General features: G+C 37.7%; 1 protein-coding gene across 1 annotated transcript in view; it reads right to left on the reverse strand.

The window, feature by feature from the left end:
- The window catches only part of DACH2 (dachshund family transcription factor 2), a 260,460-nt gene that overhangs the window by 49,420 nt on the left and 184,335 nt on the right, over nt 1-26,705 (reverse strand). Inside the window, exons 5-7 of the mRNA XM_030449038.1 lie at nt 15,403-15,558; nt 12,496-12,668; nt 1,668-1,803 (exon numbers count right to left, since the gene is read on the reverse strand). Of these exons, the coding sequence (XP_030304898.1) occupies nt 1,668-1,803; nt 12,496-12,668; nt 15,403-15,558 (465 nt within the window). The remainder of the gene's footprint in view (nt 1-1,667; nt 1,804-12,495; nt 12,669-15,402; nt 15,559-26,705) is intronic.

Here is a 26,705-nt window from a genome sequence, read left to right on the forward strand (position 1 = left end):
CCACTGGAGGCAAAGAAACAATACATGTGATTAATTATATTCTAGGAACTTGGTAATTAATTGAGTTAAAAGGCCAGCAAAATATTAGCTACATTCCATACAAAAAGAGCAAAGCACTGATCTGATTGTTTACACTTCTTAAGGAGAACTCCATGTAAATTCACTGGATACATTATTCAGTGCAATTAGGCACTTAGCTCTCTTAAATTGATAATATTATGGCATTGAATATGCTGAATACTAGAAAAAAGAATAAAATGCATAGTAAGTGTAACTAAATGCCTGAGGTGGAAACCAGTCTGCAGGTTTACCTTTCTCCTTTTGGATTTTTTTTAGGCTGGTCCCAGTTTCTTGTTCAATGAGTTCTCCTTCCCTGTTGTTGGTCAGCATAGCTGAAAAAATCAGAGTGCAAAGGTATATAAAACTGCCAGTAAAAAAATGTCACAAGAAAGGAAAATATTACACTGTATTTCCCCTTTGTCAATAGATAGATATTTTAACATTTATTGTCCATAATCACCATGTTCCTGTCCCAGTACAGCACAGTCAAGTAAAATATGCAGCAAAAGCAAATCTGCTCAGGTTGATCAGTTACAACAAGATAGAACCCAAACTGCTACTGAGATGAATGTAACTTCTTCTGAAGTGCTCAAATTAACTAATTACAAAAGCATTTCAGAGAAATAACTTTTAAAGCATTTTAAGCATTAGTAATTACCTATAAAGCAGCAAGTTTAATAGAAAATACAGACAGTAACCCAAGTTGATAGATGACAGGAAAAAACCAACATGCTGCAGTGCTCAAAGAAATACTTTACTTAACATCTGCAAGATCAGTGAGAGGTGTTACATTTATGACTTCAGGATGCCTATTTTCTTTGCTCTTATTTGATTAAAACATTTCCTTCTCTAAAATTAACCTAGAACAGAATAATGTTATTCCAGTAAGGACACCTGTTAAAAATTTAATCACTATCATTTTAGGGAAGTTTTAGTTTTGTTTTCTTTTTTTTTTTTTGTGTGTGTTTTTTATTTGGTTGGTTTTGGTTTTGTTTTTTTTTTAATTCTAAAAGTAAAAAAAAGTTGAAATATTTATATGGATACAAAGTATATCTACATACCCTTACAACGTAAGTGTTGAACCTTTGTTTCAACATTAATAAAAGCTTTCAGCATCATTTCTGGAACCCAGAGGCTCACAGTGGTCACTGCTATTATTAATAAACCAAGTTACAGTAGCTTTGGAAAGCTCCAGTGAGGATCAAAGTCCCTTTTCCACTGCTGCTGTAGGTTACTTCTCTTGTCCTGTATATTTATTCTGCTGTTTTGCAATGCCAGGTGCCTTCAGAGGCACCTTCTTACTCCAGTGTGGAGGAAAAATTGGTTGTACCAGAGAACGGGTGGATAGTGGCACAGAAAGAATCTGAGAGGCTGGGCTCTACTGATGGACCTCATAAAACAAACTACAGTGATGAACTTGCAGGTTGGTTTGGGGTTTGGTTTGGTTTGGTTTTGTTTGGGGTTTTTGTGGGTTTTTTTGTTTGTTCGTTTGCGTTTTTTTTGGTTTGGGGTTGGTTTTTTTTTGAGTGCTAAGCAAAACTATTTTGCCTCGATAATGTTTTCAGATCCTTGAGGTTCAGCAGTGTGTAGGGGTTTAGAGCACTCACCAATTCTGTCTGGTGTGTTGTCCAACTGGGAGGGGGAGCTGGAGATGCTGCTGCTCTGGTGGGAGGATGCGTGGCTGCCAGGACGCTGAGTGTCCTCCAGAGATGGAGCTGGAGAGGGACTGTCCTGGATCCTTTCCTTGAAACAGAAGAAAACAAGGGCTGTGCAATCTGGTTCATGAACTTCAGTGAAGTTCAATAGAAAAACAAAGCTGGATAAAAGAGCAGTTAAGAAATGGCCTTTCTGAGATACAGAAAAAACAGAATTTACCTGGAGAAGAGCAGCATAGTCTTTTATATCCAAGAAGGGTACAGCCTTCTATATATAAAATATCTGGGCACAGCTTTTCAACCTTTGTGCCATGGCATAGCATTTGCCACCTCTTTTTTTTTCTTATTAACCTTTTTCTAATCTTTCTACACATAAAGATTGTTTACTCATGTGGTTTTCACAAACTAATTTTCATCTGCAGGCAATAAAATTGACATATTCGAATCACATTTCAAAGTAACAGCTCAGATTTGGACTTAAAACAGTCAGAAAATGGAAACATTGTGAACTTACTGGAATCTGTATCTGAATAAATCACATCAATCATCCCAGGGTACTGCTCAGACAAATTTTAAAATCTGTGGCAATGGTAAGAACCTCACTTGTGCATGAAACATTAACCACTGGTTCATGAAAGTAAGAATGTGCCTGAAAATTCTTATGGGTACATCTGTACACAAAACTTTGATATTAACCTTCAATTTAAATATACATAGTAGTGTAGGTAAGGAGGATAAAAGGAGAAGAAAATTGTAAAAATTCAACAAAATGAAATCTGCAGGTCTGTGATCCATACTTGCAGATTGCCTGAAGATGCTGTGGAGTTTTCATCAGTAAAAATCTTTAGGAACAGATTAGACAAGCATGGAGTAAGTAATAGTTCATCCTGTCTTGAGGAAGGCAAGAAATTACACAGCCCCTTGAGATCCCTTCCAACCCAGTGATTCCACATGGTTTTTTTTGTTTGTTTTTTTAAATGTAATCAAAATTCCAGTACTCTTCATTCCTGCCCAAAAGTCCAACAAGAAACGAGAATCTTCTAAAAAGGACAGTTCACAGCCTGAGATATTCTAGATATTCTTTTCTTAAAATCCCTTCTGTGTTTTAAATCCTCTATCTCAAGTCCTTGAGAGTGGAGCTCCAACAGAAAGTCACTAACAAGGAAACACCTGAATTTAAAGAATTCCAGAAAATGGCATCTTTGGCAGCCCCCTCATCCCTGGCCATTACCTCTTCCCTCTGGTAACTCAGAACACAGGTGGTTTTTTTGTGTTTTTTTTAAAGAGGGAGATCCTCTTACCTCCATCTCATTAAAAATCATAATTACAGTGTAATCTGAGAAAGCTGTCTCAAAAGAACTTGGCAATTTTTCTGTTCTCAAAGATTGTTCATTAGGAGCATGCAGCCTGGCTATTTGGGAACAATTCACCATGTGCTTCTAGAAATACAACTTGGTTGCAGCTGAACTTCTAATGCAGTTTTTGCTAGACAGTATCCTAAATTAATAATAGAGCTTTAGGAAGAGGATGGTGGATTCCATTTGTTTTTCTATGACAAAGAGCTAACTAACACCTCCTGTTCCTAACTTATGGGGGAACTCAATAACTCTGGCAGCAAAATGACATTTTAAGAATATTCTCTTATCCATTAAAACCATCTCTCTAAACCACACTCATCTTCATATTTAAAGATATTTTTGGGGAAATGGTGCACAGGGAATGTGAGATTGGATCCTCCTAATCACAAGGAGTGGCATTTGCCTATTTCAGTCACACCAGCTCAAAACATGGCACTGAATGTGTTTTTATTATGAGAGTTATTGCACCTTAAATAACTGAGCCTCAAAATCAGGTAACAGATGTGTATCTATTACATAGCTGCTAATCCTCAAGGAATCTATTTTCACTAATGATCTGTTATTGGATGAACATAGAATAACTAAGAAATCTTAAAAGGCAAACTTTTAATTGCATTTTTTTTTTTGAGTAACAATTAATGTTTTTAAAGTTTTAACAGAAATTAATCTGGTTATGTTGAGTCACAAGGTCTTTAAATTTTGAAAACTGAATGGCTTAAAAGAAAGAAATTTTCATACTCTGGGGGTAAAAAATATCAAAGTCACTGATCTTAAAGTCCCCTTTGCTTTCTTAGTCTCCAGAAGAGTGGTTTGGGAGGTTGCTAAGATGAGCAGAAGAGTTAAAGAAAGCTGTGACTTACTCTGTGGGTTGCTTAAGTTCATTTTAAAAGAAGTCTCATTCTTATCCCAAGAATTATTCTCCTAAATAAATGATGAATCATCTACATTCAGTCCTGAGCTTATCAATTCTGTGTCTTTCACCTCTGTGTAAATAATAATAGTTTCCAAATAGGTTACTGCTAACTGAGTACAGCTCTTACTGTAATTTTATTTCCCAGGATTTCAGTTTTAACAGTCCTCTTTGGCACTATTTCCTCTCTTTTTACCACAGAGTACTCAATTTACAATTAAGATATCATTTTGAAATGATTACTTTTATGGAAGAGTACATAGTTTAAGTAAATTTCATTGTCTATTGCAACCATGAAAATGAATAGCCAAGGAGAGGACATGCCAACTCTTCTGCAAAAGAACCCATGAACAAATATGACTCTGAATTAACACTTAGATATCACACAAACAGCCATATATGTCATCTTAAATGGGAGTTATCTGAGTAATTCAGAAGCTGATGATTTGGAAAAGCAAAGTATTCAAGCTTCTGCATTTCCCATTGTCTCTTGCTATAAAATAATCTCTGCTTCAAGTAATTTTCCTTCAGACTCGGGGTCTGGGTTTGAAATGTTCAGGCAGAAATAAAAGTGTCAAATAATAATGTCATTCTTAATCACACAGTGAATCACTTTCTCAGAGAATGAGTTGATTATGTCATCTAACACCTTACCAGTTACAGACATTTAAATATACAGGCATGATCCACTTTGTTGTAAGCAACACAGGAGTTGCATTTTTCTCTCCATCATATGTATTACAAATGAGAACAGAGCATCATCATGTAAGGCTGCATATGGATTGAGAAATCATCTATTTCTAAATGTTTGTGGGGAAACGTAATGCTGAATTTCTCCTACTATAATGAATAATGCCATGAACAGACTTTTTTTGCAAGTAAACAGATCCATTTTTCAGTCCTGTAATCAGTATGCATCTATTTAGCTACTTACCAGCAATGTGCTCTGGTTCATTAGGTAGCTACTGTTGTGGCTCAGCCTAGTTAAAATTTCACAGCAAGTTAATCTATTTTATTACAAATGAGAACACAAGTGATAATGTCCTCACCATTTTCCAAACACAGGGTTAACAGTATTTGTAACAAATCAATAAGGCCATTTAAAGAGGAAAATTGCAAACCTAAAACCTTAACATTTTTAATACATTGATGACTTCATTTTAGTTGCCATCTATGTATTTTAAAACCTTGTTACTTTTCATTTAGTTTCTCTTTTTTTCCTCTTGAGAATAGCTCAGCTCCCACTGCTGTGCAGCCTGGTTCTACAGGAGGAACATTCAGAGCAAGCATTAGAGAAGCATTTCTAAATAAAGTCTTTTTTTTTTTTCCTAAATAAAGTCTTTTTTCCATTTGTAGCTCCTCCCATTCCATACATGCATTGCAAGGTGCCTCCTTCAGATTATATTGCAATAAATTATATCTATATATAATTTAAAGATTGTGAGAATTTTTGGAAAAATGAAAACATTTCTCAAGATCTCACCTATTCATCTAACTGTAGCATCCACTTTATGGTACCTTTTCTCTTCCCTTTACAGAGCTGTAACATAAATCCTCAAAAAAGACTTTTGCAGTATTTAATCCTTTTGAAGGGTAATATATTTTTGTCTCACTAAAGATCAGTGTCTTGCTTTGGCTCAGGAACTGTAGCTACGATGTTTGACATTGTTAATTTTAGTTGTGATTTAGGTTAACAGCACTAAGTCATCAACTCATCCAATTTCCAGATTCATCCTTGATTTCACCTCAATATCCCTTTTCTATCCCACACAAATAATATCAAACACCACCTAACAGCTGCATCCACAGTAGTTTCCTTTGAAATATATATGAACAGCTTACCTATTTTTGACATAATCATCTTGACCTTAATTCCTTAGCTCTGATATTTTTATAGTATTGATCTTCATTTTGTGTCAAGAGTTTAGAGAAATGATGCTGCTGGATTCTCCTTTATTTTTCTTTATTCTTAGTTCTAGTCTAGCTGTAATTACTCTTCCAAATGTTAATCTATTAATGAGTTCCTAGAGGATTTAATGGCATTTCACTGCTGATAAGCAGGTTTTGGAAGTTTGTCTGAGTCCTGGAGATTTTATTCAGACACTTGTCCTGATATTTCATATTTGATTGAGGTGCTGCTTCTGTGCTCTACAGGGTTCTGCAGTGAGAGCTGGAATTCATCTGACCTCACTAATGAAAAGAGAGGATGGAAAAAAAGGGAATTCTGCTGTCTTTAGGTACAGACTGGAGTTCTGAGCTATAGTAAGAAAGGTTCAGAGCTGATGACTATGTTGGAAAAACAGAGTTTGTAGGCTCTGGCTGAATAAAATTTCCAACATGAACTGGCACACAAACTCCCCATTGGAATGTTTATTGTATCACACCTTGATCTCCCAGGGCTTGCTAAATCACCATTCAGATTCTCAAAAAGAAGTAACCAGTTAAAAAAAAAAATTCCAGAAACCAGAGTCCCCTTTCTCTGGAGGGGTTTGTGGAGCCAGGAGACTGGTTGCACCTCCTATCTAAAACCACCCCAATGTCAGTGGAGGCTGCTCCTACCTCCTGGCTGAATTCCAGAGAGAATAAGAAGAGAAGTCAACACAATTTCAGTTAGCAAAGGAATGAACTGCTAATTTATTTTTTTTTTTTTTTTGTATTATTTTTTAGGTAACAAACACATATTCCTTTCCAATTAATCTTAGTTGATACTAATATTAAAATTCTAATAACAAGTGTATTTTTAATACGGTTCTAAAATATCCTGCCCTTAACTAATGCATTATTGAGAGCAGCAATCCATAGTTTGCATTCAGCCTTTTCAAAGGAAAAGAATGATCTTGCCACAATAAGCAGGAGCTGTGCTAAATCTGAAATGGCTGACAAGAAACAGGATGGTTCAAGTTACTATTTCTGGGCAAGACAACAGTGGCTGGGTTTATATTTTTCATCACCTCAGTCTGGGTATGGGCACATGCAAAGAGTACAGATGACTTTTTGGTTTTCTGAGCTCCTCATAGTATCTGCAATTGCTCTAAGAATGAGAGATGAACAAGGTAAACAGCTGGTCTAAAAACTAAGATAGGATCTGTATGTCTGAAAGCCAGCTGGATCCCATTCATCTTTTGCAGTGTATCAGCAAGTCATTCACTTATAATATGTACCTTGCCATTTAAAATCCAATTTTATTTTTTTTTCACTGTGGACATAGAGTTGTTTCAGTTGTAGTCAACTGCCAATTATTTTCTCACCAAATTTAAGAAATCATCAAAACTCTTCTGCATTTACTGATTTTTAATACCAGATGTTCACTTGCTAATTCCATTACCTTGTGACTACTTCCTATCAATTCATTAAGTGCCAGCTGCTCAGCCAAACAGAAACCCCCAGCTAATCCCATGGTGTTGGGAAACAGCCAAACAAGAGCTTCCTCCTTCACCACTTCTTCAATTAGCAGGCACAGGGAAAGCTATGGCAGCCTTCACCAGCATATTAACATTTTACCTTTACATTTTACTTTGAATTTGGAAGTCAAATGTTGACCAAAATCAGAAAGGATCTTGCAGTGGAAATTTTCTACTTGTACCCCTCTTATGAATTTTGCTGCTACTGAATAAAAGGCACTGCCAGGAGTGATGATGATGCTATATCTAAATTATTTTACGAGTTTTTAAGCACAAAATGCCAATGACTAAGCCAGTCCTGAGCCAGAACTAAAAGCCAGTATGAGCTTCACTAAACAAAATTCCCTTGAAGCTCTGAAATAAAAAATAAAATAAAAATGTACCTGCTTCTTGTATTTTTTCTATTAGCAAGTTTAAAGGAAGTATTCATTGCTTATTTTTTTACCTATCAACTAGGTTGAGTGTTGGTGTTAACAAGCAGGGGATTCTTGGCACTGCAAGGAGAGAGATGCCTTCAGAGAGGGGAAGATGAGCAGGGTATTTAATGCAACTTGTAGGACTTGAACATCTCCCAGCAGAGTAGTTTCTGTATCCATGAACAAAAAGATAAAAAACCCTGCACACACACTTCTCCTTTGCTACAGATACAGCCACAAAAATCAGCCTGAGAAGTAAACTCCCAACTCCTCTGTCTCATGTCACTCCCCCACCACATTCCAGTACCTATTCCAGCAATAAGCTGCCAGCAATGATCACATGCCATAAACCAGGGAAGAATAAACCTAATAATGGGAAAAATAACATAAATTTTATGGAAGTTCTCTTTTCTAAATCTTGTAATATTCTGAAAACAATTCAGAATGAATTGAATGCACTGAGAGATATGAAATGTTATAAATTCTGCAACAATAAATGTTTTTATACTGAGAAGAATTGTTTCAGAGTATTCTGAGATGGCCACATTTTTCTGGCTGTCAGGTAAATATTATGAATGTGAGTTTTACAGCACACAGAAAATAGCACCTCTCAGCAATAATTACACAGCCCATCTGTATTCTCTTTAGGGAATTTAAAATCATGTCATATACATCCTTTACAAATGCTTCAACAATTCCATAAGATCAAGAGATGAACACAAAGCAAAAAAAAGACTCCAAATTTCTACTGCATGCCTAGGATCACACTACAAATCCTGCTTTGTTCTGTTTGTCAGCAGACCAAAATATTCAGACAGAAATCCTGTGGAGTTGATGTGGAAGACAAGATTTCAGTTTTCCTACCAAAAGAAAACATCTAATTTCACCTAAAACACTTCTCCTTTTTTGGGGGGTAGGAGATGAGGAGGAGAGTGAGTGGATTTGGGGGACTTTTTTTTCTTTTTAAGAAAAGATTTCTATTGCATTTTAACTTATTTTCCCTGGGTTTTCCAGCTGCATTAAAAAAAAAAAAAAAAAAAAAGGGGGGGGCATTCATTATTAACTGGGACCAGGATAAGAAAAGAATAAGAGAAAAAAAGAGTAAGAGAAAACTAGGGACAAAGCAAGCATGAGGGAATAATGCTAGAAGACAAATGGACATCAGGAAACCAATTTGCAGAAATCCTCCCACTTAGGAGAAGCACATCCCTCTGTGACTCACAAGAGGTTGTTACAGAGCCAGAAGGAAAGGGAGAGAGAACAGGGAGAAGGAAGAGAGATGGAGGAGGAAGGATAAGACGTGAGCAAGAAAAGTGCAAAATATGTGGGGTGAATAAAAGCAGCATGGAAAATCTGGGAGAAAAGAGTAATAGAGCCTCTTACCTCTCTGGTAAGTGCCTCATCACTCTCAGTACCATTCTGATACGTAATACAAAAGAGAGGGGCTTAAGGTCCTGGATTTAGTTCCCACAATTTCAAGCCCTCCAAACTGGACAAGTGGAAGAGTGGCCTTCCAGAGCACATCCAGACTCCTAGAGTTACAGCTTCAGAAACCTGGCACTCCCACACTTCCTTATCCCTTCCTAACACCAAACTCCTCCAACACCTTTTGGCTGCACGTGTGTAAGGTAATACATTAATTTTTTTCAGTCATTTAAGCCCCTTCTGGCTTCATCTGTATGAACTGAGGCTTTAGATTTGATGACACTGTCTTAACATTCCTGATGCCTTTATCGAAAGACAAAAACTTGAGGATCCAGAGCTTGAGGGCTCATTCTATGGACAGAGATTTGTTCTGATCTCTGAATATGAGAATATGATCTGAGGTTCAAAAGCAGTGTCAAAGAACAGAGCTATTGACATCTTTGCTTTGACACTTCTTCATGTATTTGCCATTCACATTATGTGCTGTGAGGTCCTGAACTCCTTCAGACCCAATTTCATTTAAATAATCTGTTCAGACTTGTGCTTTCAAGCTTGCTCTTCAATTTGTGTTCTCAGGATACATCTTAGCAACTCCTTTATGTCTAACATGCTCTGAATGCATATTAAGTCATAGTCATTAGAGGTCCACTGAAAAATAAGAATCTTAACTCTCTGGTGCTGAGTTGTTCTGTAAACTTCAGCAAAAAAATAATTTCTCTTTTCTGTAAAGGGCTGATCACAACTCTGCTGCTGAAGATCTGGAAGTATCATCATTAGCAGCTTTTTCTAAGCTACAGGAGCAAAGTCACTGGATGACAGCAAACTACTACATGTATCCACTACATCATAACTCAAGTGTTCTTCAGCTAAGTTCCACCCCAGGACTGCTCCAGCCTGGCAAAACACTGGCCAGGACCTCAGAATTCATCCAGCTGAAGAATGGCTCGAGAAAAAAAAAAAAAACCCAGCAGGAAAGTAGATGCAAGAGTGAGAAGAGAGAGAGGTGTTACTGCCAAATTTTGGTTTTGCCTTGTGGCACCCTGAGTTCTGCAAGATTCTTCAGAACCATCTGAGCCAGGTTTCAAATGGAGCAGTAAATCCCTGCAAGTCTGGATTGATGGCAGGGGCACCGTCAGAACCACAGCCCTGCAAGAGGGTGCTGCTGTAATCACATCAGTTCAGATTATAGATGGCTAAGAAGGTTTTGCAAGCCTGGCCACTGAGCCTGCTAATTTATAGTGTTCTTGTCAGGAAGAAATCAAGTTTCATAGTTATGACATTTCTTTCTGGAGCACTAAATGTTAACTTTGCTGATCATGCATATCTTGGTAGAACAGCTTATTCCTAAATGGCAAATGTGGTATAAAAAGCATAATGACTTCATTCAAAACCTTTATAAAGCAGCTGATTCTCACACCTATAGAAAACAGGCCAAGTGGTATTTTAGTCATCAGAATATGGAAATAGATACACATTCAATATATTCAATTCATCCCTTCCATTTTAAGCAATGTCATGAAGCCAGAACGGGAGTCTATCTAAAACCAGTCATTTTTTGTACTTATTAAATGCACTTAAATAATGTCATATAATGCAAGTAACACTGCTGACTGATAACAGCAGCAAGGCTTTTCTTTTACATGTTACACTTTGTACCAGGATTTAATCTTATCACCATTCAGAGCCAGCTGATTAAGGGAAGGAAGGGACAAAAGGAGCCTCACACTGTCTGTAATAAAATTCATCTACAGTTTCAGCACTCAGAATAAATGAGAGAAAGATGCAGCAGCACTTGACAGGTGAGAGTACCACAGCACTGGATGTACACTTTGCCTCTGTCACATCACCTACTGGGGTATTTTCCTCTACATCATGGAGAGGAAATAATTCTCACCAGAGTGCTGGTGAGACCTGGGGAGATACTGTGTATCTTCTAGTGCAGGTGTTGGGGAAAAAAATAGCTGTAAATGAGTAACTAGCAACAGCAAGGGCCTGCTAAAGAGCATCTTTAAAGCTAAGAGTGTACCAAACCTGGAGTTTATATTACAAAGACCCAGCCTTGTTTACAAATACATACTTAATCTTCATTTTGACATACCAAGAGCATTTAAAATATAATCAAAGCTCATGCAGTATACATACTTCTGCAAATATGTCACTGCTGGACTAAAGTTATGGTTTTTCAAGGGGTCTCTTGACAGTTAAGGAAGAGGTTACTGAGAAACAAATGGAACCTCATTTAATTTCTAACCATTCAGTGACCTGCATTAACTAATGGAGAGTTGGACAGATGTATCAAGTCTCCCCTGCCCAATCAACAACTACTGAACCACTGACAATAAGAAGTTCCTATGGATCTTAGCCCTAAACAGGTCCCCATCCTCCACACGCATTGATTCTTTATCTTTCTCCATTTGAAAATTATTTGTCTCCATGTGTGTGGCAGGACTTCAGCTCTCAACATAGGCATTACAATTTCTTAACAACCCTCTTGGAAGAGAGCATCAGAAGCCCTTTAGAAGTATAAACACGATTTTATCCAGCCAGAAGGAAATCTAAGTGTGGCTACTAGAGACTTAACTGAGGTACTTTGGATTTTCTCTGCTATTAACCTCTTCTAGAATTGCAACCCACCAGAGCTCCTGTTATGTCCTACAGCATTTTCTTTTAACATTCAGTTTGACTTTAAACAACATTTTAGAACAGTTTTTGAGCTTTAATAGATGCAGCCCTGCTTATTCCCTCAGCCCCTACAATGTTAATATCTGTTTTTAATTACATTACAGTTTTGTAGCTAGAGCAGAGCATCTTCACTTCTTGACTGCACTCCTGGGTATTTCCTCAACCTGAAGCACTACCAGGAACTGCAGACCAGGTGTGCCACAGGCAGTGTAAGCTCTTTTCCTCTTAGTTCTCCCTTAGGAATCACAGAAATCATCCTTCCAAACCCCCAAACCTTAGGGGTTGGAAGGGACCTCAAAAGATCGGTAAGTCCAACCCCCTGCCAGAGCAGGGTCACCTACAGAAGGTCACACAGGAACGTGTCCAGGTGGGTTCTGAATGTCTCCACAACCTCCTTGGGCAACCTGTTCCAGTGCTCTGTCACCCTTAGAGTACTGAAAGTTTTTCTTTATGTGGCACCTCTTATACTCAAGCTTGTACCCCATGCCCCTTGTCCTACCATTGGACGTAAGTCACCATAAGTGTTTCAGTAGCCTCAAAAAGATAATTTTTTTTTTTTTCCCCCCAAGTCTTGTAGCTGACTCTTACCTTTATAACAGAGGCCCCTGCCCTGGAAAGTGGGCTGTGCATCTGGGCTGCTGCTGCCATGTTGGCAATGGTGTTGAGGTGGTTCATCTGGTTCATGGCCATGGCAACCGAGGCGGGAGGTAGGCTGACGGGAAGCAGAGGATGGGGCATCATCATAAAGGGCAGGTCTATCCCTGCAAGAGAGCACGGGCAGGTTATCCCTCTCAGTCCCTTAGTTTAGAGTCCAACAACTTAGATTCTTACAGCCTACGTTCAACTGGAACACTCAGACTCAGTATTGTGATGTGTCAACAAGTTTGATGCTACGTAAGGAGTGACTCTTTGTATTCCTGGAAAGGTTGGTGTTAGGGAAAGACACTTAGAGCTGTAAAGGAAAGCAACATCAGCAAAATGAACACACAGCAGCGTGTAAGTTCAGTGAACTCTTCATTAAGAAAAATAAAGAGGAATACAAAACATGCAGATCTGCATGCTTTTCCAATATATCATAGGAATATTTATAAATAGTTTGATCTGACGTTATATTCCTAGCAAGTCCTCTATTGCTAGCACACATAAACAGCAATCTGAGATTAGATTTTTATATTAAAGCTGTTTCTAGAATGCAGGAAGCTGTGGGCTGCACTGAATTACCTCTGGTCTGTGACCAGAACATGTATTTGAGAGGTTAAAATTAGTAACAGAGGTTTTAATTCAGAAAAAGAATCATATTAAATTGTCTTCTATGAACATAAAGCAATTTAAGAAGGTGAAAACTTCATTTGGACCAATTTGCAGATCCTGACACTGCCAAAAAGGTGATTCTACTGCTACAGCATGAACTGGAGTCTCGTATTTCAATATCTATTTTGGCATGAGTATTACTTGTTGTTTTTAGTAATGACTACAGTGGCAAGCAAGAGCAATACACCAACTCACTGAAAAAAAATATTGTTTGAAGTTTTTTTGCATTTAAGAGGTCTTTAGCTAGACCACTTGGAGATAGCTGCCTTTGAGCATCCAAAATTATTTTTTCACAAAATCCAGGACTCCTTCTGCCAGAAAACACATTGGGTTTTTTTTAAAATCAATTTTAGATTAGAAAAACTCAAGAAAAAAAATAAGGTACAACCAGTAAAGAACATAATCATATAGTTAGTCATAACCATATGCTATTCTCCTTAATTATTTCTCAGAGTTTTTAAATTTCTGGCTCTTCCTTCACTACTTTAAATAAGAAGGGCAGTCACCATTTTGGTGTAGGACAGAACCCACGTTAAAAAAACACCACTGACTGATCCAGCTTAAGTTATTTAAATTCAATTTGCCTAAAGCAATACAAAAGCACCACTGAGCCCACCAGGGAAGGCAGCTCTGTGTATATGCTGAGCTCCCACCCCCTCCCCTGTTTAACTTGAGTATGTGATGCTCAACAACTCTGATGTCTTCTGATTCACTGCAGATTTTGTATGATGAGCCACGCCAATATTAATTATGATAGGTAATAAGCAAAGCCCACAAACATCTCCCTTCCCTTCAAACCACACTAACAATCCCCTTTGGTGCCTACATCCAGCAGCCTTTGTTCCCCTGCACATCTCCCTTAACAGCCCAATAATCTTTCCTCAGACCCTTTAGAGTTCCAAAACTCCCAGACACCATCTGGCCCTCCTGAGTTGTATGTCTACTTAAAGTCCAATTGACATGCAAACTAAATGCAAACCACAAACAGGATTTAACAGCACATCACCAGTTTTAAGACACAATCCGTCAAACATTTCAGAGGGCTATGAAGAAAATATATCCTACACTTGCAAATCTTTGGGCATAATGTCTGACATTCAATAAAACCTTTAATAGCCTATAGGCATTTGCCTACTACAAAAATCTACTGGAAAATATCTTTTAAAGTTTTCTTTAACAGCAAAGAACAGACTATCCCTGTATGTAAAGTACTCACAGGTATTGAATTATGCAGGAATATAAAATTAAAGGATAAGTTACAGTGAATTTAAGTCTTCTGATCTGTTGATTCTTATCTACTGACCCTTATCTACAACCCAAAAAGCTCAGGTCCTTTCCTTCCCACAAAGAAAGCAGAACCATATTGTAGGAGTAGCTTTGTAGCTTTGATTTGCTCAGGTCTGGGGCCTTACATAGGTAGCAAGAAATTATCTGCTACTAAAATTGTGTAAGGAGACAGAAATTCATCCATTAAAACTAACACCAAAAAATCAACTTCCAAAACTTTGATGATGAAGAGCCGAAACAAGTAACAAAAATTAACTTAGCTCCTCACTAATTTTTAAAATATTAATCCTGAACATCTTCAATGGAATAACTTTTCCTTCCTTCCCTTTTTGGGTGCAAATATGAAGGGAAATTATTTGCCTTCTTCCTCAGGGTAGGAAAAGACATGGGTTTGAAGGGAGCTTTAAGTTTCAAATCCAAACTTTCATTTTATTCCAGTTGCTTTGGTCAGCTGGGTTCAATGGATGACCTGGCAGTTACAAGCCAAAACAAGGCAGAGGGATTGCTTCTGCTTGCTCTCAACTTGCATTTCTTCTGGCTCCAAAATTTTAATCTGATGGTTAGATGGCAAAAATATTACAGCAAAATACTATATATTATAATATATACATTATATATGTATATAATAGCAAAATAGAGCAAAAGTTTTAAACAACTTTTTGGTTATTTTTCCCTTTAACCCAAGCCACAAATATGCCAATTAATGACTGCCAGTCCCTCAGCCAGCAGTGGGTGACTATTCAGAGAGGGTGGCTTGGCCATGATGCCCAAATACAGTAGGCAGGGGCAGGGATGAGTCTCCTGTTCCTCCTGTGTTCCCCATCCATCTCCCCCATCTCCAGGAGCTTGGGCAGGGCTCCATGAAGGGTTTTTGTCCCCTAAGAGCCCAGTACATACTGTTGGTGAGCAGGTGATTCTGCTGGAGAGGACTGAGTGGGTGAGCACTTCCAAGGCTTGACTGCCCTGACAGGGTGGGATGAGCAATGCTGTGCTGAGATCCTGTTGTAATGGGAGACTGAAGCTTCTCTTTATCCCAGGAGGATTCACTCCCACCTACAAAACAGGATACAAGCAAACCATAAATGGTATCTACTTTTCTAGAAAAGACATTTCAGTTGGTTAGCAACAAGCTAAGACTTTTAGCCACAGGCTAAGGACCTAGCACAGAGGACTTGAAACCTACACCTGATTTTAAAAAAATAAAAATTAGTAGGTATGCATCAGGCAAAAATTACGAGATATTCTCAGCATCACCCACCTCCCTAACATTTGTCCCCACAATCACAGAACATTTAGGTTGGAAGAGACCTCCAAGATCATCCAGTCCAACCCTTGGTTGCTGGAAACAGGAGAAGTGGTTCAGGATAATGTCACCCATCAGGCTGCCTAAAAAGGCAGAAAGGGAACTTCTGAACCACTCAATCCCCATCTCCTGCTGTCTCAGTTGGGCCACTCAGTCCCCACCAGACACTACAACCAGTTCCCTCAGGTCTCTCACTGTTATTCTATTCAGAAAGTAGGTTTGCTGCTCTCTCCTCCAAGGCTTACTAAATTTCTAGCTCAAATTCATGCCTGAAGAAGTTACAATTCATCCTGCTGCCCTCTTATCTTTGAGCTTCAATATCTTTTCCTTCACTGCTGGGTTTAATCCTGGGGGTGCCCTCAGTGAATCTCATCCTTTTGCTCAGTTAAACAAGGCAGGAGTTAGGGTGGGCTTGGAAATCACAAGAGGCAGGAATTTGAAGAGTCACCAGATCTATTATACACAGGAATTTCCATCTCCAACAAAAGCACAGCCAAGCAAACTAAACACTCAGGTTTGATCTGGAGCAGCATCTGAGGAGAGGGTCAGTGAATTCTGCAATACACCTGGCCCACAAAACAAACCTCCCTAAAAAAGCTAAACTGAACGATTCTACAGTAGAAAGGTATTTTAAGCCCCTCCCTTCTTGGGTATGCCCCACAATTTCAATTAGAGTATAGATTGTTATTAAAATGAGTAACTGCAGTATTGACATTGCTCTGAATTTATGAACAAGAAGTTCAATTAGAATAAGTAAATAGATTGCTGTGACTCAGCAGAGAGAGGCAGCAAACAAAGCACATTGTAATTGAATAAGAAAGTAACAGAAAAATTCCATTCTATATGACAACACTTAGCTGATAAACATGATTAATACAGTTAAATGAAAAAGTTTGAAAGATCAATGAGAAAAAAGGAAATCACTCCATCATTTTAGCACTATGTCTAAGAATGAAATACCTTCCTATAAAAGATCTGCAATTTGTAAAATGATGAGTAATACATTGACAAAGAAAGATACACTAAATTATGCCATGTGCTATAATGTAACATGGCATAGTGCTGTAATTAGAAGAGCTGCTACAGTTAGGGCTGTGTCAGCATCTCGGTTATTCAATATACTCTGTATCAGCTTCTCAAATAACACTGGACTGGTACTTAGGACAGAACTTGTTCATTTTGACTACTGTGAAACAGAGCTGGTATTATCTGCTAAACTATTTCTCAAGTTAAATGTCTAATTTAAAAATCATTTGCTGAGGAAATGCTCAGCATTTGATTTTACCAAGTGAGCTTTTTTTTTCTCTAGAGGCTTTCCCAGTAAATTTTTTATTTGCACTTTATTCTTCCTCAAAAACACACATGATATGTACCTTAGCTGTTTTTTTTTTCTTGGAAATAGATTTTGTAGATGTAACTTCATCTATCTGGACAGTGGCCACAAAAACTGTGCAGAAGACAGTTTTTCAGAGACTTTTGAATGAAAAAAGAAAACAACAAAAAAAAACCTGCACCAAAAAGCCTCCCTCCATCCATTTGTTTTTCCTCCAGTACTTCCAAACCCAGGCCCTGATTGTCCAAACTCTTAGCTCATGGACTTATTTCTGGAAGTTTCTCTTGTGTTTCCAAAGCCTGATGCCTCTATCCACCACCTTTCCATGGCCCTGAAGCTGCAGTGTCAGTGTCCCAGCAACTTTCCAGCTGTTACAGGACAATTCCTCTTTTGGAATACTCTGCAACCAAGTGACTTTCTTAAGGAAATACAGGAAACCTGCAATGGAACATGAAACTGAATTTAAATTATATCCTAAAGTCCAAATCACAGGACCAGTTTTCCTTACAGATGGGGACAATAATAACTTTTTGTCTCTGCAAATTCCTCTTGTAAATCTGCTCCAGTATTCAGTGCCAGCAACACAAGAATAAATTGCAATACACTTATCTCTACAGCCCACTCCTCTGTTCTTATATTCCCTATCTCTTCTCCTTACAGAAAGGGGAAAAAAAATACTGCTGAGCTATGAAGTGTAATAAAAGTGTATCTTACATGAAATGTATCCTGTAGTCTGCAGTACACCCCACAGATAACAGCTTCATCACTTCATCTGCACTGCACACACTCTGCATATAGCAGCAAGGCTCTTAAAAGGAAAATAGTAACTAAAACGACTTCTTTTCTACAACTGCTCATTTGTGAAGTGTTTTATAGTCTCCGAGTGACGAGGGGGAAAGCTGAGGTGCAGAATTATGAAGCAACTTTCTCTGTGTCACCTGGTAACTCATGGGAAAACTGGAAGTCAGGACCAAAACCCTATTCCTGTGCCCTGTCCCACAGACACTTCCCATTCTACCCACAGTCCCATTGCACAACTAAAAAATTATTCCTTTTAAAAGAAAACCTGCATCATTCCCTGCAGTATCTATTAACATTCAGTATGAAAAAAAAATAAAATAAATTACCAGAAATCCATTCACACTGTAAACCAAATATGTAAGACACAAACTTGTGGTAATATACTCAGTCCTTCTACTGTCTTTGCAACTTTTACAAAGAGTATTTTTTGGATCCTACACATTTTCTTAGTAACACTCTCCACCATGTTGTATCAGCAAATACATATTTGACATACATACATCTATCTATCTATATATATATATAACAATACACATTTTCGAATTATTTCTTACCATAACAATCAGAAGGGAAAACCTCTAAAAAAATAAGCCCTCCTTATGCTACAAATTTAGGTTTAGCCCCAATTTTTCAGGAGATTTCTGTTAATTGTCATTTTTGTCCAAGCAGGTGTCATCAATAAGGCAAAGATATCTTGCTTGGACTCAAAATCCTTTCTTTGGTATAATGAGCTTAGATGTCAAACTAAAACTTAATGATACAAATCACAAGATGCACCACAGATAAACATATTTATGGGGGTAAATTTTTTGGTCTTATATTAAAAGGTTTGGTCTTTAAAGAAATTTACATTAGGAAAAAAAAAAATAATAATTCTTGTCCATTCTAAGCTACTGAAAGCTCTCATTCCAAGATAAAAAATTTTACGTGACCCATACTACTGCATATAGAGAGATGGATTTCAAGTAAATTCTTTTGTGTATATATCAAAGAAATTGGCAAAAAAACATATGAAAGAAGAAACCAAACAGACAACACTGTGAGGAAAATAAACCAACAGAAAACAGCAATGGAACTTCCTTTACCTCTTGTAAGTGAAGTAAATAGAGTTTTTTATTTAGTTTGAACAGGAAAGAATATTTAATTTTAAAATATCATAACTGGATTCTTAAGTGTCATAGGAATATTATTAGAGTACTCAGAAGTCTGTTGATTTGTCAAAAATGCCAATACATAAAGCTTTACCAAAAGCCTTATGTTTAATGCTATTACCCACTACCCACATGACCTTCTCTCCAAGAGATAAAACTAAAGGACAAAAAGGTAATTTTTCCTTATCTTGTTTGCATTCTAGTCGATCTTGTCCCAGAACAGATTGTACTCAGCATTAAAAAAGGGCAAGACAGACAAGAATCTTCATCTTCCCAACTCTTGATGCTTGTCAGGAGCAAGCACAGACTCTGTGGTTTGCTTCAGATATATCCACACCAAAGCGGGAAGAAAAAGGCTGGAAGATGAGCTGGACACCAGCCTGAGAAACTGCTGAGTGCATGGGCAGAGACAGGGAAAAAAAGGGGTGAGCTGCTCCCAGCACCCAAACCCAGACATGCAGAACCCTGGGGGCTGTGGATCTGCTGCCAGATCTGCAGCTGGATGCACAACATGGAGGGGAAACACCAAAATTTCAGTTATCTGCACTGGATACACAACTCTAGCACCTGTTTCATGGACACCACATGGGTTTGGGGAGAGGAGTTATTTCTGATGTACCTTTAAATCCAAGCATGGTATTTACTGGTCTCAGCAGATTATTAGAGAGAACTTCTCAGTCTCTGACTTCTTCCACTTCTGTTCAACTCAGCAAAACTGATGTAACAAACCTCAGCCCTTTCACTCCTAAATGACAATAACTTCTAAATGACTTCTAAAAGCCCCAGAGCCACTGTTGGGGCATTCACTCAGGGCTGGGACCAACTGCCCTGCTTAAACTGCATTTTGTTTAGTGGAAGGAAATGCTTTACACTGCTTCTCACCCATCTTTGATTTCACTGATTTTGTAAGATAACTCTTAAAGCTAAATGTTTTCCAGCAGCAAACCTTGCTGTGCATTTGTGTTCTTCCAAACAAAAACTAGAGGACGTTTTTTTTTTTCTTTAGGTGAAGATATACTTGTGAAGATTAAATTAGTGTCTTGTTTTTAGGTATTGAAAGATCTCCAGAAAGTAATCAAAGTTCAATTTGGTGACAGTTTCTTTTCATTTGGTTTCAAATTCATTTTAGCAGCCATAAAACTGTCGGGTCTAGCTAAATGAAATCCATTCAGTCAGAGGTACCTTTGAATTGAAGAACCACACTGTTTCAATCTATGTCTGTCATTTTATTTTTTGTTGTGATACATTTCTGAAAAATTGCACTCAAATTGTTAAAAGCAATACCATCTTCACTGTCCAATTTTGTTCTAAAATTATTTTTAAACACATTTTTCATGTTGCTGGGGATATTAAGCATAACATCAGTTGCAAAAAAATAAATTAAAAAAAAAGTATTGTGTATTGCTATTCCAGCACTGATCATTTTATAGTATTTATCACCTCTAACTTCTTCTATAACTGTCCAGCACACACCTTTTAAATTTATTGGCTATCCAGTAGCCCTAAACGAACAAGAGCCTCTTTGCCAGCATTCCTGCCCCCAGTGATATCAGGTGTGTCAGACTATTTGGTTCTTACCAATATACTACTCACAGTTCAATATTGTAGGAAATAGTAATTTTTTTTGGCCTACACAGAATATCCCCTGCTGAAGACCTTCCAGCCTTCAACTCTATCAACTCTGCTCATGGAATCACCATTTGAACATCTCAGGAAGAGATTAGGTAGAAAATAAAACAAATTGTTGTTATACTGGACTCTCTCCAGTAAGGATAGGAAGATTCCCTCCAGGACATATTCCTAGTCAGCTGTCACTTTCCTGTCAGAAAAATATACAGCTGTTCTGGGTCAGGATTACAACTCATTTAACCCCAAATTCTGTCCCTCATATTGGCAGTAGATGATGACCAGGCACGCATGGACCCACCTTCTCTCATCCCTTATTTCCTCCAAATATTTTTTTTTTTTTTTTACTTTAAAAGGGAAAGGAGATTGTGAATCAGTCCCTGAAAGTGTGACACCCATCTACAAACCTAAATGGAGGATCTGCAATACAGTCAAAAGCTTTAATGCCTTGGTTTGTTTAGCTGTGTGCATTCAGCTCTAGCAACTTCTGGATTGTGCCCTACAAGAAAGCCAGAAAAGTGTGCAGGGCAAGATATTAAAACTCAAGAAATCCAGTGATGGCTTTACTGGGCTACTTCCAAAAACTTATCAAGTGGTTCAGCAGATGTAATTACTGCTTAGCCCTGCCAAAGCTTTGAAATGTGCCCATTAATTCAGCAATTCCCAATCTGTCCATCAGTCAGTCATACTTAAAAAATATGTCTGTCACAACTTAGGTGAAGTAATCTGTTGATAATTATACAATAAGAAGGCATCTGAAATCTGAATATAATTTCTAAACTTTTCGAAAACTCTTAATGACAGCAAAATCAAAGTTTATTTCACAGCAAACAGGATACCAAAGATAACTGGGAATATATCAGAATATTTCATGCCAATTTAATTAAGAACTGGTAATTCCAAGATACTTTTATAGGAAATAGAAGCAGAGACATAACATTTATCTAGGTATCTAGCTATTCCTCACAAGTAAATTGCTTCCTTTAAAATGTACAAGGAAAAAGAAATAAGGTGATAAATACAAATGTGTTCTAAAGTTCCCTAATTATGACTGATGATCAGTGCTAAGCAGACCACCAGATAAATCTCCTTATTGTCAGCTACCTTGACCTGCCAGTTAACCAGGGGATACTGAAAGGGGTGGGGAAAAGCCTGTAATCTTCAGATCAAAAGGTAGATCTCTGTGGCTTCCTAAATGGAAATTAGTTATGATACTTCAGGAGAACAATATAACTAAAGAAATAACAGCTCCCAGAACAACTTCATACAAACAGCTACAGTCCACCTTGCCTGATATCACCAACAAGGAACCAAAATCTTTATTTTGTAAAAAGCTGAATACAGAGAAAACTCCATAGTGACCATTTTCTAGAATACTCTCCAACAACTTACGTATTTGGAACTTCCTGAAACAGAGGTATTTTTTCCTTGAATTTGCTAACCTTCAGTAGATCTTTTTTCTTCCATTAAATTAAGCAGATACCAATGTTTTGCATCTCCAATATCCTGTAAGGCAGGAGGTCCCCAGCTTGGCCATGCACTGGATGAAAAGTTTCCTCTGACATCTTGTTGTAATTAATAACTAACAAATCTCTAATTCAGTTTCTTCTATAAAATCTGTTGTATTATTCTTGGAATTAAGGAATTTCGATTCAAAACCTAAGCTTTCTTCTGGATCTATGTCAATGTGAAAGCAGATGCCATCCCTTTCCTAAGAGCTGATAAATGATCTCTGACACTCCAGGTACTGTTGTAGGAACCTCAGCCAAGTTTGAGCTTGTATGTCCTTGGCATTCTTATTAGAGAGTTGGGTCACAGAGACCCCTACAGCTTCCAGAGTGTGCTTTTGACAAAAGAAGGCTTAAAAAAATCTGCACAGATCAGTATATCCACAGACATGATGTTGGTGAACTCCAAAGAGAGGACAACCTTTAATTGTTCAATATAATTTTGAAATGTAAGCACAGGATTATGGTTCAACTCCTGCACAACTCATCTGCTCCCTTCTGCACTGAAAATGCTTACTGCAAACATTCTTAGAAATAAATGTGTGACTGTATCACTATTTATTTACCTATGCAAATATAACAATACTGTACTAGAACATGAAATATCTTCTGGTTTAGGACCACCACCACCACCAAAAAAAACCCCTACAACAACCCATTTTCTGCTGCAGGACCAAAGTCTGTCTTCAGGCAAACATGGATTTCACAGAAAGAAATAAGGTCAAAATTTTGGTCTGTTCTGCTCTTATTACTGTTGATGATGCAGAAGCCAGAAATAAAACAGCTTAACTTTCAGATCTTGAACACAGTTTGTAGGCTGGCTGCCAGAAGGGATAAAACATCCATCCTTCTAAACCAACAACCACAGCCAGCAAGTGAGGAATCAAGATTCAGATCCCAGAGGTGCCAATCCCTGACACTTCCACCCACCCCAAACCAAGAGTTCTTTGATCCATTTTATTTTTTAATTGCTTAATGTTTGCCTATATTTAAGAATTCACTGAAAGAATCACTGAGGTCCATGATCTGTAGAATTCAGCTGTGTCTGTAAGCAGCCAGATCATGTAGTCTGATTTTGAGAGGCTTTGAGAACATTTTGACATCTCCAGCAGACAGGTATGCTATGGTGTGAACATTCAATTTAGCAGTTGCTATTTCTTTGAAATAACTCTTCAAATTACAGATTGCAATCTCCCAAGTTAATTTTTAGTGACATAACTGAGTTCTGTCATTATAATATTTTCAAAAATCCCTCATATTAAAGAAGTCTGTAGTATAAAATGTGGCTTGAAGGAATGAAACAGAGTGTATGCAACTCAGATACACACTTGGACAATTTTCCAAACCCCTGCCAGCATCTACAGAGCTCAGTGACCCCTGAGAGTTTACCAGGGAACAAGAGGCTGCAAAAGGGATGCTCAACCTCCTTTCACACTGAAGCTGAACAACCCCAGCAGCTCTCCAGTGAGATTTACTGCCCCAAGCCCCATTTGCCATGAAGGGTCAGTAAGTGCAGACACTTGCACAGTTCCAATAAGTTCTGTCAGTGAGAGGAACACTGGCAAGGCATATACTAACTCTGAAGATTCACCATTTTTAAATCTGGCATTTGATTCCTTGCACCAACTTATCACTGACTTCCAAAAAATGCAGAACGCTGCCAAAACCTGCAGGGCCCGTGCAGGAATCCAATTCACATCAAAGGTCAACAATGAAATCCACCTTGTTACATTTAATGTCAGCCTAAAAATAACAATGCAAACAAATCCTGAACTGCATGAGCAGCCAACTTGTTATTTCCTTCAAAAATCTCTTCCATTTTTGTCCCCAGTAGTAGATGAATATATAGGGACCACAGCACTTGGACATCTCAGACATTCAGCCCAGCTTTGACTTTCAGAATATCTTTCAGCAAACTGAGCCATTAGGTGCTCTGACCTCATCTCTAGCACAATTTCCTCACTGAGTATCCCTGGGAGCTCTGCATTAACCTCTTGATGGAGCAGGATCAACCCCCCTAGAAAAGATGAAGAGTGCCACACTATCTATTAGAGAACACACATCCTAAATTGTGTAAGGGATATTCTAGGTCTTCAAGTTAATATACTTTGAGGTATACAAAATCATAAATTGCAACTACCATTAGAAAACCAGTAATAAAGGGTTAGTATTGATACCAGATAAAGTGAAAATATTTCTTAAGAAGAAAAAGAGAAAGGCTCCAGCAACAAAATGCAACAGCACAGTGCCAAGCTGAACTTAACTAAGCTTAAGGTTTTGGCCAGGATTCATTTCTGCTTGTGGTGTAAGTATGCACCACCTTGATTATCATTTAAAAAAATATTGACAGCTTGCCTTCTCATACCAATGCCTGGTAACAAATTCCAAATGTTTTGTCACATTTCTTGTGAGCAATGCCATCTGCCAGAGGTGGCATTTCATGGCTGTTTACCCTGACTCCCTCCAAGAATTCATCTGCCACTATCTAATGCAGCCTGAATAAAGGGGATTAAGACTCTGATGCAACAGAGACTATTGATAATTTGGTATAATTGGGAAGAAATGAAGATAAATGAGGTTGAGGATGGAGAGGCAATTAGTTGAGCTGCCTGTACAGCTGTGTTCTCGGCCTGGCTCCCCTGGCCTTTTCTTTGGTGAGGTATGTGCAAATTAAACATAATGACAAATACACTCTTCCCAAAGCTCTTTAGCTTGGAGATAGGGTTTTCACTTCTGAGATTCTAGGCAGACAAAAAAAAGGGGAAAAAAAATTAAAAAAAGGAAAGAAAAAAAAAAAAAAAAAAAAAAAGGGAAAAAAAAAAAAAAAAGTCTGCCCTTTGGAAACACAGCTCTAGGTTTGGCAGTGGGATGATAGAGCACTGGGGGTTTGCCCAAAGGGATGAAGGCTTCTGCCTCCCTCTCACTGCTCCCAGCACAACCCAGCACATCTCTGATGGGGATAGTTGGAGTCTCATTGTGCAAATGTTTTCTATCCCTGTAATTTTCCAAACCACAAGCCCAGAGCCCCATCCCCCTGAAATGAAGGTTCTTTAAAGTCTACCCCCGCATGTTTTTCAGCTGGATCTCCTTTTTGAATTGTGGTGGCTGTTAAAAATACTGGTCCAAAAAGCTTGAGGGAAATGTCAACAATACATGTTTTACTCTACAGAGCATCATACAAGTAATAAGATTTTTACTCATAAATATGATAAGAAAGGTAGCAATATATTAGTTCTAAGATGTATTCAATCAAGCTTGAATGCTTTCACAGGTATTTAAATCCAAAGTGAACATGGTCAGACCACAAAAGCCAAATGAGAAAGCAGAAACCTGCAGTCTCATTTGGAGTTCTTCCTTCAAATATGTTGAGATATGTTCATACATCTAAAAAAGTGCACATACAGAGTGTAATTGAAACTTAAAAAATAAATATTTGCCAGAAGAAAAGCCACGCTGTGTGTCACCAGGTTTCTAACATAGTTTTTCATAAATACCAAATAAAATAAGATCCCTTTTAGAAAGAAAACTAATATTTACAGAGGCAGTTTAGCTTACAGACACGTCTGCCTAACTACCCAGCACATGTGAATTTTCTGCTTTCAGATACAGATTCTCACTGAATTAGGTCTTAGATGAAAGAGTTCAAGAATTGCACTTTCTCCTGCATCAATATGGTCTTCAACGATCTAATCAAAAAAATAATTGTCCATTACAGATGACTTTATAAATGTAACTTAGAAAAAGACAAAGCTCCTGTACATAAAAAGGATTTGGGTAAATTTAGGAATAAAAATGTTAAATATCTTAAAAGATAAAAAAAATAATTCTATGGACTTATTTTGCGATGAGAATTTTCAACATAGTTGAAAACAAAGTAAAGGAATAAATAATAAAACAGGAACAAACACATGAAAAAATTTACACTGGCATGAACAGGCCAAGCAGCTGAAAATGGAACCTTGTCTTTCACCTTCATCTTGCTTTGTTTTCCCACTTCCACATTAATGCATTTGTCAAAGTCCCTCTTCTTTTTCCTCTATTACACACAGCCCTTCCTCAGAGGTGGGTGCTAATTCTCCTGACATCAAAATTTCATCCCCAAACCATAAAATGTGACAGACTCAAGATGAGTGCAAGGAATTAAGTTGTTCTTAAGAAAATAAATTGGGTTTTTTTTAGACAATCTCATCTCAAATGCCTCTGTGATGACAGCTGCACATCGTCTGCTCTGCCTCTTCTGAAACTCAGCCACATCCAAGTTGAGTATAAAGGTAAGTATACAATAGCTTTAATTTTTCCTTTTTCCTACTTATTTGTACTCTGCTCATCTTCATATTTTATTATGGTACCAGTAGAATTTTTATAAGATTTCTAAAGCTAAAAGAATAATACTGTTACAAAGGTAACTGATACCTCAATTCAACTGCAATTAGTATCTTACTTAGCTAACTAAAATATTATCACAAACATGAATCTGC

The sequence above is a fragment of the Calypte anna genome, chromosome 4 (genome assembly GCF_003957555.1).
Source record: "Calypte anna isolate BGI_N300 chromosome 4, bCalAnn1_v1.p, whole genome shotgun sequence".
Taxonomy (NCBI): domain Eukaryota; kingdom Metazoa; phylum Chordata; class Aves; order Apodiformes; family Trochilidae; genus Calypte; species Calypte anna.